Source organism: Anser anser, assembly GCF_964211835.1.
Source record: "Anser anser genome assembly, chromosome: 15".
NCBI classification, from domain to species: Eukaryota; Metazoa; Chordata; class Aves; order Anseriformes; family Anatidae; genus Anser; species Anser anser.
In genome coordinates, this window is record NC_139736.1 from 3,542,082 (window position 1) to 3,554,611 (window position 12,530).

The window sequence follows — 12,530 nt, forward strand, 5'->3', positions numbered from 1 at the left end:
CTAACCCTGGAGCCTTTGATGCAAGCCATGCTCTTAAGGAGGCTACCAGGAGTTAGTACTTTTGTCAGGGTGATTGGTCATGGCAAGGGAAATCTCAACACACAAAAAATAGCACCAGAACCACAGAGGTTTAGTGGAGAAAAAGAAATAATAGCCCTGACAGTTCTGCAATGGTCAAAAAAAACAGAGAAAAGAGCAGGAATGCCTTGTGTGGCTAGATGAGGATATTTCAGGGCCTCCTGCGGCAATGATGAACATATTAGCTACAGCAGATCTGCCACTAGTTTAAAATTCATCCAGCAGACAGACAGGACTTAAGGAACAAGCAATGTCAGGGCTCGAAAAGTAGCTGCCCAGCAGTCTGGGGCTCACCACAGAAAGATGAAGCAGTTGCATTTCTTCCCCTCCGCCTTGCCAAGGCAACTGTATATTGTTGCTATAAATAGAGATGCTCTGGATCCCAGCTCCTTTTAACCTTGGAGGGAGGCGACTCACCCACTGTACCAGCAAGAGGCCAAGGCTTTGAACAGGGCTGTTGCCACCTAGAAAAGCCTTGATGCCCCAGAAATTCCTCTAACCTGGCTGGTTATGATATGGGTGGTAAGAGGATTGTGCAGGACTCCTCGCAAACACCACTGGCCCAGCACGTGCCCAGCTGGGACGCACACCCTGCTGACAGAAAACCCGCATCAGCAGAAAAACGCAAGCCGGAGCCTTTGCCAGAAAAGCCTGCTGCAGCCTGGAGGCGGGGGGAGCTCACGCTGCCTGCCGTTGCAATTTGAAGAGATAAAGATAGAACCGAAGTTGGTTTCTGACCTCATGAGACTACCTCCCAAGGTCAGCGCTTCAGCTGCGGAGGTCAGGCCGCAGCTGCCACTTACAGGCGAGCAGCACACCTGTACGCAGGCAGGTTTTATTGCGGGGCTTCGCTGTTGTATTCAGATCATAACCCTTGAAGCTGTGCCAAGCTGGCCTTCTAAGTGTGAGCCACACCTATTTTCCATCTGGTAGGAAGAGATTACAGAAAGCAAGCCCCGTCTTTAAAAATTAACTGGCAGATCTTGCAAAACAGTAAATACTTCCCATTCGAAGAACAAGATTTTGACAGCTTTGAGCTAAGAGTTGAATTCATGCAGAAGATCGAATTCTAGAATTTCAGGTAACACAGCTAAAAGACACAACCACCTGGATGCCTTGCAGCAGCAGGCAGCTCCAGAAGTCTGTGTTCCAAGTGGACTCGCGCAGTAAGAGCACAGCTGTCCAAGTGCCAGTGGAAGTAAAAGAGGCAAAAGGTAAGAGACTCGGCTCCCACCTTGGCAGTCCTCAGCTGTACGTGCTCCACCACATTTCAAGAGATGTATCCACATTGTGAAGAACTTGTGCAGTAACTGAGCAGTGTGTTTTGAGCTGGAAACAAGTGTTATCTCCCTTGTGCAAAGAAGTAATAGTTGGAAGATGGCAGGGCAGCAGAGGATTTGGACGCTGCTAGCCCCCAGCATCAATATTTGTGCAGTTACCAAAACTGATGGAAATGCTGGGGTAGCTGATACGCCCCCTCTTCCAAGAAGCACAACTAGTCAAGCCAGAGGAAAAGCAACACTACAGCCCTTCCTCCAGCAGACAGCTGTGAGGTAACGTGGATGCTGCTGCCACATGCGACAGACAAGAGGGGTACCAGGTCTGTATGTCAGCACGCATGCATCATTATCAGCACTGGAGATCTCACAGCAAAGCTTCCAGCCCCTGGAAGCACACTGTAAAAGGGAGCTACGTTAACAGTAACGAGAGCGCAAAATCATTTGAAATTCTCATCCTTTAATGGTCAATGATAACTTCCGGCTGGTTCTGTGTAATACAGTTAAACAATATACTTAAATGTTTCAAAAAAAAAAAAAGAAGCTCTCACACCCCCCTCTTTCCATAGCTTTCTTTCATCAGCACTCCACTGCTGGATTGGACTCCCATGGCCTAACGTACATCTCTCATTTCACCACACATCCAAATTCTTAAGTGTAACGAAGAACTGAAAAACCTTGGTGCACCAGTGATGTGTTATTTTAAAAATAACAGCTCTATTAAACCACCTCCTTCCCAGTCTCCACTGCTTCTCAAAGAGGAAAAACAAAATGTTACTGTGGGAGTCTTAATACGCTTGTCTTTGTAGGTTTCTCTCTTCCCTGCTGAAGTCATACAGCATAGAGTTCATAGATCTTCTTTACACAGTACACCAGGGCAGCGAGTGCTATCGTGTTATGCAGTCTCTTTCTGTGCAGGTCGTCCTTCCTCACCAGCACCACCGGAGTGGAGGAGGTGAGCGTATGCAGGGGCAGGCGGGAAAGTTTATAGGCATCGTACTCTACTTGGTACTTGCAACAGGGATCAAATTGCCAAGAGATCCCATAAAGGGTGCAGCAAGCCATGCTCAGCACACCAGCAGGCAAGGAGATGTAGTGAGAATAATCTACTGGAAGTGCCAGAGGGGTGAAGAGACAGGTAGTGCCCGCTAACACGGCGGTCTTGTGCAGGCAGTTCCCCACAGTGATCCAGCGGGCCGTCTCGTCCCCAATGCGAGTGGGCTCTATCACTATGTATTTGTACTGCGCTTCCAGGGCCTGCTCCAGCTCATACTCAAACTGGTCCTGAGCGTTCTCTCCGTTGTAGATCTCATGCACGATGTAGCAGTCCGTGGAGGACAAGGTGACCCTGTTAACAGGAAACACAGGATTAAAACTACGGAGCTAGAAGACGGACTTTTCACCCACCCGGTTGCAAGAGCTTGAGGGAAAAACGCCTGAAGTCAGGGCAGCCCCTCAAGGTCACCCAGTCACTGCCTCTGCTCAACAACAAGCAGCTTTTTCAAATCAAGATCAATTTCACTCAGCTAATTATGCTTTTTACACATGAAGTCATCCCAAATTGAGGCAATTTACTTTTCCTTGCATTTTCCTAACTCGGAGGAACGAAGAACATTTTGAGAAAACAGGATCTTGACAGCAATCCTGAGACAGTTCCTCGCCCTGACACCTCAGCAGTTTTTCTGGAGATGCTGGAAATACCGCACCTTAGTGACCACGCTGGATCAATGAACAAACCGCACGGACTCGAGGAGCTTTCCCAAGAAATTAAGACTAGCAACTCATTTATCAAGAGGGCGAGCTGCACTGGAAGATTTTGAGAGGCAGCATCTTCATTTGAGGATGACGGCTTTCTCCCCACAACAACCACCTCCTTGCCACCAGCACGGCTCGTTTAGTCCTTCACAGCAAGTCCAGCCTGCAGACACGAGAACGGCTGAGAAACGTGGCTGGAAGTGAAGGTGAAGAGGGCAGCGGAGCAGTCACTGTTACAGAATGATTCATTCCCTCTGATGAAACAGGAAGCAGCAAGCAAGCAAAGATTTTTTTTTTTTAAAACCAAGGTAAGTTTTAACAAAGAAGAAAGAGATGCTTGCTTTACCCCGGAACAGGCTCCCTGCTGACAGTCGACTCACAAGGCTCATACATCCCCCCTCTATTTGAGTACCAGCTCTTTGCTACCTAAAGAATCGCATCAATTCCTTCCTTCCACCTTCTTCGTGCACATCACCTTAGCCGCAGCTAGGTTAACGTAACAGACAGCAAAGAAATAAGATTATGCCTGGTTACCTGCACTGAGAAAGGGTAAGAACGGATCCACTGGAACAAAGCAAAATCCTCCCTTCTAAGGGGAAAAAATAACTATTTGACATACTTGTGTTTAAGCAGAACAAAACGGAGCACGTGGCCTCTCAAGGATAAAAATATCTAGCAGATTCCTTCAGCAGCAGAAGAACAAACTGCGCACATATTTGACCTAATCACGGCAGACAAAACAACCTCATCCCAACGGTGTTTAGACCGTCCTGATACTGGGAGGCAAGAGGCTGCTGAAACGGAGAATGCATCTAGCACTTTCTGCTCCATTAGTACAACGGCACTTGTGTGCACGCACTGGAAAATAAGGGAGAGAAAACACATTTGCAAGCTGCCGCGTTACCAGCCGTTACCCTGAACGTGCAGCTCTGTTCGTGCTGCAGAGGGGATCGTGCAGTGACCATCTGTAATCAAGAATATTGTTAAATGACAAGCTGTTGCCAGAAGTAGCTGCTGTTGCGAACAGCGGCAAACACGTCAAACAGCAGGAAGTAGGACGCACCAGCTTCTCCCAAAGCAGGCTAATAAGCAGTTTCCATGAGGCTCTGGCTGGTACTTAGAAAAACTACAAGGAAAACTCCACTTAAAGCTAGTTACTGGTTCTCTGCGGTGCACTTCTCCCTTGGCCTGTTCACAGGTAGAAGGGGAAACAAAAATCCACCTGAATGCTGCGTACGCCAGGGGCTTCTTTAAGGCCATCATCTTGTCCAACACCGTTTGGAGCATTACCTACAAGTCTTCATCTGATTTTTAAGGCAACCCTCTCAAGAGAAGGCTGGATTCTGTAGACGATTAACTCCTTCAGCACAGGATGTGGCAAGCTCTGCTGTTCTGTAGCGAAGTGGCAAGTATTTAAAGATTAAAGGACAGCACCTATATAGAAGGTTAATGGCACACTACATCTCTAACACAGCTAAGTATCAGCTAGCATTAAGAGTTTCTGTAAGGCAGGATTAGTTAACCAGGATTGCACCAGTATGTTAAAGGACACAGCTGGTAGAGGTTTCTGCCAAGGATTTTTTCCTGACCAGAACCATTCCCAGTGCAGCTTCAGCCCCATGAAAAATCCCAGTTTGATTTCAGAAGATACCCTGAGACTCCCATAAAAAAATAACACCAGTGACTACGTGAGACCGCTTGGAAAGGTGTAAGGACTTCAGGGAAAAGCTATGGCCGAGAGGCGTTGGTAAGCTGGAGGCTGAGCCATCACTAACACAACCCTGCAGATAAAACAGAGTATTTCCCGCGACATAGCGCCTCCAGCTCGCCTCCAGCTTTCTGTAACACCTAGGGACATGCAGCAAGTCTCTGCAAAACAGAAGCAGTTTCCAAGTTTTAGCAGTCTGCCCTCCTAAACATGCTGTTTTTCCAAATGAGGCCCTTAATATGGGGCTAAATCTGTCACGGAGCTGCAGTTGCAGCAGGCTGATTGGACAACCCCAATAACAAAGGACAAAGAATGAAAAAGTAGTTGCCCAAACAATAGGACACGCGAAGAGTCAGCAGCGCAAGCAGAGCGCCTCCGCTGCTCTAACAGAAGCAGTACGATTTAACTGCATATTTTTGCCCATACAAGAACCGGCTACCTCTGGAGGAAGGAAAGCTGAGAAGCCGATGCAGCCGAGGTGCACGGGCTGAGCACGGCCCCGAGAAGCTTTGAGACCTCGCTGGCGTGCAGAGCAGGACCAGGGACCTCAAACCGCAGCGGCAGCCTCTCCTGATGCAGCCTTTCCATCGAGCACAGCAGCTGCCCACAAACAAATCCGAGCAAAGCCAGTGGATTTGCTCAGACACTGGAGGCTACAGAATTTGCCTTTTGGTGCTTGTCATGCCACCCTCCAAAGCAATGACAAAAATGTAGAACTACGCCATCAATCACGAACTGGCACCCACCAGTTGTGAAGTGCTGCTCGTTTTATGCAACTCCGTTCTACTTAAAAGATTGGTAAATAACCAGCCTGAGAGAGGATCTAGTTCCAGAAGTCATAAAATGGTGCCACACGTTCCGAAGCCCAACATGCTGTTTACCAGACAGACCAGAAAAGCAGTCGATGATTTTATTCGACCAAATGCTTTTCCAGGACCTGCCTCCCCATCTCAAAAAATAATAATAAAAAAAAGGCTAAGTTGTACAAGAGCTCTGTAAGAACAGTTCTAGACCTTATATCCAAATAGTTTACTCTATTGCGGCCTCATATGTTCTGTCCTTGAGAAATTTTAAGTGCCTTATTCCTGGTGCCAACTGTACACGTACACAGGGAAAGGTGACGGTACCCTGAAGGATTCAGCGCAGCGAGATGAAACTTATTAAAAATCACTGCCATAAAATTGTGGTGTTACCAGAGTTAGCAATAAGGAATCGGTTGTTAACAGAGCTGCTACCAGCAGGAGGGACCGAAGCGTCTCAGCTATAGGGCAAGCTTCAGATTCCACTGGATTATCTTCCTAACATGGGAAGCTCAGAGAGCGCCCGCGGAGGGGTTCTGCAGCTGGCTGAGCAGCGGCAACTCCAGCAGCACCCCCCCTCAGGGCAGCTCCGTTTCGCTGCCTCCTGAGGAGAGCAGCCTGTCTGCTAAATGCAAGTTTCAGCTGGAGAGTCTTTAAGGATGAAGACACAAATACCCAGCTGAGGAGGAGGCACTCCTGCCACTCGCTGCGCAAAGACCTGAAGTTTTGCCAGGTGCCAACTGGCAAGGAGAGGACCAAGCGAACAGTGCTAAAAACAGGGCACACGGCAGCGGCCTGGCAGAAATCCCAGCATCCTCCTACCCCTGGGCGTTTGGAGGGCAGAAGAACCGAGCCTCGGGAGCGTGCTGCTGCTCTCCACCTAATGGTGCTCCTCAATCTGCCCGAAACACTTTTGGTTAGGGTTTCGAGGCCGCCAAGCACTTCAGTTCTGTTTCTGGTCCTGACCCCGGACGCTCTGCAATCTCAATCTCCACGCAAAGTATTTTGTGTTGTTTTTTAAAGGATGTTCCTGACAACAGCGTTGCTCACTGCACCAAACATACACTGGGATGAGCTATAAATGAAGGCAAACCAGTCTGATTAGTACTTAAAAAAAAAATAAGCGGGGAGAGGCTTGCAGTTGTATGATAATGCCTGTCACAAGCAGCACACAGAAAACCCAGCGCAGCGATGCCTTGGAGGGCCTTAACGCTGGCTGTGTGGGTTATCTGCAGAAGAAGCACCCTACAGATGGCCAAAGCACGGCCTCTGGGGTCGTTATTAGCATCCCAACCAAGCCTGAGTAAGTCAAAACAGTTGACACAAGTCAAATTCAAACGCTAACACGCTCAACTTCCCTCCACCCACCTTAATCCTTCTTCGAACGTCAGGATTAAAAATGAGACGTGGTCTACCTGTGAGGTAGGGTGTTTCCTCTGAGAATTCAAATCACGTCTGACCAGTGCCTTTTTCTACTCAGGACAGCTCCGGAATATGGCATACAAAAAGTGCCAACATGTCCAAGCTGAAACACCCGAACAGCTGCCTCTCTACCAAACCTCTGCAGGATCTACTGCTGCCAGGCCCACGGCTTCAGGAAGGCCGTTTTAACGGGCTGCCCACGGCTGCACTGAAGCTGAGGACGAACAGGAAAAGCACAGCAGTAAAGCAAGACTTCCACTCAAAAGATGTGCCTTAAATACAAACAGGAGAGAAAACAGGGGAACGCAGGTGAGATCTTCAAGCAGCCTTGGCGAGGGAAGGCAATCGTAAGGCAAACCTCACCGAGCCATACCGAAAAACCCTCCGGCCACCAGAGCAAAAAAGAAACACCGATTTTAGGTCAACTAATGATTAGCTAGGCTAATGGAAACGGGTCAATCATTGCTGCAAGCAAACAGAGTACCAGAAATCCGAGCAGCGCAGGTAGCAAGAGGAGAGACCTCTTTAAGGGCGCGGAGAAGCCAACGCAAGGAGCAGCGATGGCGCGAGAGCTCTTCTTTCTGCAGTTTGTTAGAGCATCTCCCCGGGGAACAAACGGCATTCTGTCTTGTGTTCTGGCGGTCATCGTGCTGAATTTCATACAGAAACCCCAAGCACAATTCAGTGTCTGTTCTGTATTAGAAGTTGTTTTGGTCTACAGATTAACAATTCCCTTTAGACAGTCTCCATTAAAGAGTCTATCCAGAATGCAGAAAAACAAATATTTAGTTGCTTCTCTTCTTTTTTTTTTTTTTAAAAAAAAGAACTTTATTTTTTTTCCACCACCAGAGAGCCAGCTGGAGTTCACAGCCAGTATCCTTTGAAATTAACGTCCTTACATTTCAGTCCTGTTGAGGAAAGCAGTTTTTGACCAACTACAGACTTCCTTGCATCAATGAAGTCATTTATGAAGGGAGAGAGTCTCCACAGACAGTCACTGGGCCTTTTTTTTTCTTTTATTAAAGAGAAAGGTGGTCAAGTCTAATACCAGACAGTATTTTATTCACTAACAAATCTCGACACCACCTCCCAACACACTGATGTCTTTCTAGCCTAGCTGGCTGACAACTCTAAAAATACCTTGAAGCAGCTCGTTTCTGAGGAAAGCTGGATTAGCACATTCAGTTCAAAGGAACGCGTCTTTGGGCAGGAAACCTGCCCAATGTAGGAAAATCGTGCTCATTTTATAAAAAAAAAAAACCTACATCACCAGCTGATGACATCAGGCCTGTCAGCCACACCATTCCCACAACTTGCACTGCCAGCAGCCAAACGAGCCCGGTAGGTGCGATTTACAATTAGCCCCTGATCAAGAGGCCCAGTCACGCGCATCTCCGGGTCCACAGGTGCGAGGAAGGAGCGCTGCCTTGCAGACATCACCCGGCCCCGGGTAACAGCAGGATCCGCACGGGGTGACACCTAACAGAACCACTGTCTCCTGATAGGGGTTGTGAAACGCCGCTCGGTGGTGTAACAGTCACGCAGATCATCTGTTGCCCTGCTGTGGCACTTCTGTGCTTTCTTACGCTTCGCTTCTCATTGTAAAAGGAGAATAATGCACGCTGAACGTTCACGAAGTAGCTCATGTTTATGAACAAGTGGTTTTGATCATAAGATCAAGAGGAATCAGAGCTTAAAAATCCCCGCAAACTACAATTACATTGTACAATTAGATTACCATATAGCTCGCAGATTAACCGAACAGGTAACAACTCACTTTTAAGTCTGCATCAATTTTCATCCAGGTAGAATAATTATCACTGAAGGCGAGTGCTCTTTTCCATATTTTTTCTTCACTTCTCCCGAGAGCGCAGCGCTACAACGTGAGAACTCCTCACCTCGTGGCTTAGCGCTGGGGCAGGTGCCAGCAGTGGGTGCAGTTTTACCACTATGCCACCGAGCTCTGTGGCATTCTGAGCTGTTTATACAAACTACGCTGATGTAGTAATTCCATCAGCTCTTCCAATTCAGTTGCTTCTAGATCCCCTCAGCACAGGCAGCGTTTCTGCGTTTCACATCAGCGCTAGAACGTTAAGGGCTACCTGTGACTCCCCACAGCTACGTAGACTCAGCACCACCAAATACAGTCCTCTTGAATTACAGCAAGGGAGAAAAACGAGGCAAAACCCCCAACAAACAAACAAAAAAAAAAATCAAAGGGATACCACAGTCTCTAAATAAGGCGGCAGGACAAAAGAAAACGTCTCCTCACAATGAAAACGCAGCTGCTCTCAGCAGCTGCTGGTTACATCAGTCAGCCCTAGGGCGAAACGGGGAAAAATGCCAACGTAAGGAAACACGGGATTTAGCCACACGTTTTAAGCAGGTAAAGAACCATGCGCACGGGCTTCAGAACAGCTCAGCACGGTTTCCTCCCGTCCCCCTTTCTCCTGTCTTTAACGCTAAGATCTCAGCTCCCCCACAGATATTCCCTGGGGCGATCCCAGCCTGTCCTTGCAGCCCCTGGGTGCTGCGGGAGCCAAAAAAAAAAACCAAAAAACCACCGAGCCGCCGACCCCACGGAGCTCGACACCGCACCCCAGGCGGCCACCCCCGGCAGGAGGTCACCCTGGAGGAGCCGCCGGTGCCCTCCCCGCCTTTAAAAATAGCCTCGCCAGGAGCCTCCCGGGGGCCGGCCGGCCCTGCCCGGCCCTGCCTCCTCCGCCCCGACCCCCGGCACCGCGCTGCCCACGCGGGAACAGCCGCGGCCGCCGCCGTCCCTTAACGGGCCCGCTCCTCGAGGCCTCCCCTGGCCCTCCCCGGCCCTCGGGGCCTCCCCTTGAAGGCCCGGTGCCGGTGCCCGGGGCACCAAACCGCCCCCCCCCCCCCCCGCTCCGGGCTCCCCTCAGCGGGGCCGCGGCCCCCCGCCGGCCCGGCCCCGCTCCCCTCAGCGCGGCCCCCGCCCTTGCCGCGGGGTCGCGGGGAGCCCCGAGGGCCGCAGCCCGCTCCCCGCCGCCTCCGAGCCCCCTCGAGGAGCCCCGGCCGCCCCCCGAGCCCCTGCCCGGCCCCGGCCTCACCTCTCCCGGCCGCCGCCGCCGCTGTTGGTGCCGCCGGGGCCACCGCGCCTCCTTCCCCACGCCGCCATCTTGGAGACACTCGGCTGGCAAATGTCTCCGCCAAAGGGCCGCGGGCCCGCCGCGCTGCCCGACGGGAAATGTAGTGCGCGGGGCCGGAGCCGGAACCACTCAGCGAGCGCGGAGGTCAGGGGGCCGAGGACTACGAGTCCCACAGTGCCTCGCGGCATAGAGAGGCAGTCCCGGGGGGGATTCTGGGATTTGTAGTGCACTCAGCATGAGTAGGGGCCCGGCCTGCCCCGCGGCCCCGCCATGAGGGCGGCGGAGGGTGCCGGGGTGGGAAGGGGGGGTAGCGGGGGCGTCGTGTGTCCCGTGCTGCTCGGGGGGGAGAGAGAAGGGTCAGGGGAGCCGTGCTAACCCTCAGCAGAACTCCCTAGGGAAGGGATGGGGTTTTGGCAGCAAATGGAGCCCGTTTGTGCCATGCTGGGCACTGCCGACGTGTCCCCTCTGAGGCGGGGTGGCAGTTGGTAGCCAAACACCTCACTGGAAAATGGAACACATCTGTTGGGCACACACATTCGTTGGGCACCCCACACACCTGCCCTCAGCCTGAGGTCTGCCCGAGCAGAGCTGGGACCGGGCACACAGCACAGCCACGACATAGTCCCAAAGCCTTCCACAGGACCCTCCTGGGGCTCTCCCAGCCCTGTGTCTCTTGCCAGGAGCGGAGCCTTTTCCTAGGAAACCCGTCCTCCTTCAGTCCTCCCTCAGCAAACCGCAGCTCCCCTGCTCCGCAGCCTGCCCTGGCCCGCAGGGATGCCCTCCTGCAGCCCCTTCTCCCCCCGGCAGCCCCAGCCCTGCGGGTTCCCCCCCCCGTCCCCCACCATTTCCCATTCATTTCCGACGCCCTCCTCTTGCTGCTTCTTCCCCGGGAGCTACCAAGCCTCCGAGGAGAAGGGGAAGGGAGCACATCCGCGGGGATGTACGTCTGAAACGACTGACGGGGCGTTTCAGAAGAATGGCGTTGTCTCTGCAACTCCCCTTCCTTGAAAATTCCTCTTTTTGACAGCATTATTTCCGAGTGAGGTAATGTAACTAAAGAGGACAGCCCCGTAGCTGCCTGCATCTCCCCAGGCGCCGCGAGGCTGTGCTTGCAGGCTGCAGGGCTGTCCCGCACCTCGGCTTTCTCGGCCGTAATTTGGGGTTCTGCTCTGTCGGCGGAGGTAAATAACGCACTTGCGTGAGCGAGAGGTGCTCGGGGAAGGCTCCCAGCCTGGCAGAGCGTGCAGCCGGGCGGCAGCATTGCTGGGGCAGGCCGGAGCGTTGGACTTTGTGGAATGTGGAATGTAAACAGAGCGTGTTACTAGCAACAGCCCAGCTCCGTGCTATAACCCAAATCCGCCGCGCTGTCTCTTGGGAGGAGCAAAACCCCAAACCCCTCGCCTGCTCAAATTGCAGCCCCGGGGGCCTCGTGTCGCTCGTCACACTGGGTCGGATCATAACTGGAAATAAGCAGTGCCCCTTCTGCCCGCCACCACCCCTAGGGTTTTCAGCTACTGCAGCTCCAGCCTCGGCCTCCGAGGCTTGTGCCCATCTTCAGGAGGCGAGGTAAACACGCTGGCCGGGAGCCCGAGGGCGATCGCTCAGGCTGTGCTCCCTGCCTGCGGAGCGCTGGGCCCCGCAGGGAAGCGCCTGGTGTTCCTCTGAGTCACCTGCCCGCCCGCCTTGCTCCGCACGAGCACGGCAGGGAAGGACTCCACTAACCGGCTATTTAAATGTTTCGTGCCTTAATGTTTTCAAACACCTTCAACAGATGAACACAAGCGTTTAGTGCCAGTTCGGGAGAGGCTGCGTTTGCAGGATTGCTCCCGAGGACTGTTTGGACTGGAATCTCGAGGCAGGACTGCTTTGTGCGAGCAGGGCAGGATCGGTTGTGATCCCCCTGGCCCCAAGCTCTATACAGTTATTGCAGTCAGGCAGCCTTAAGACCCGAAATAAAAGCCAAAAGCCTCAGCTCCTGCCTCCCTGTTCATTAGTGGTGGGAGCAGGCAGTAGGAGGGTGGCTGCTGAGAACACCCATGTGCACTGCAGCGAGCCTCCCATCTGCCAGCTTCTGCCTCCTCTCCAAGACACAGACATGCACAGCAGTTAATAGCCTAGAGAGTTGGATGTGTTAGAGGACTTGTTTCTTGGGGGAGATGAGAAAGCGATTTATGTCGAAAATGAATAATTGTCATCAGCGAGGCAGCGGCAATCACGCTGGACACAGCCTGGAAAACAGAGCAGTCTGACGAGACCTGTGCAACAGGCTCTGCTGAGGTGATCCAGCCCAGCGAGGACAGAGCCGGGGACGCCTGCGGTCCCCCGGTCACCTCCTCCTGCCCCCTGCAAGCAGCGCGCAGCGAACCACTGCCGA

The 12,530-nt window shown here is 52.1% G+C and overlaps 1 protein-coding gene across 1 annotated transcript; it reads right to left on the minus strand.

The window, feature by feature from the left end:
- Window positions 1–1,798: 1,798 nt before the first annotated feature.
- Window positions 1,799–10,217, minus strand: TMEM11 (transmembrane protein 11). Its single transcript, XM_083799775.1, has 2 exons — window positions 10,118–10,217; window positions 1,799–2,703 (listed from the first exon to the last, which is right to left on the minus strand). The coding sequence occupies exons 1-2, from the start codon at window positions 10,183–10,185 to the stop codon at window positions 2,187–2,189; spliced, it is 585 nt and encodes a 194-aa protein (XP_083655901.1). The 5' UTR covers window positions 10,186–10,217; the 3' UTR covers window positions 1,799–2,186.
- Between the last annotated feature and the right edge of the window lie 2,313 nt (window positions 10,218–12,530).

Excerpts from the sequence above, each read along its gene's own strand:
- TMEM11 (XM_083799775.1), bottom strand. The coding sequence starts at position 10,185 with ATGGCGGCGTGGGGAAGGAGGCGCGGTGGCCCCGGCGGCACCAACAGC. Across the intron at positions 2,704-10,117 it reads GGCGGCGGCGGCCGGGAGAG|GGTCACCTTGTCCTCCACGG; the intron begins GTGAGGCCGGGG and ends TCCTGTTAACAG.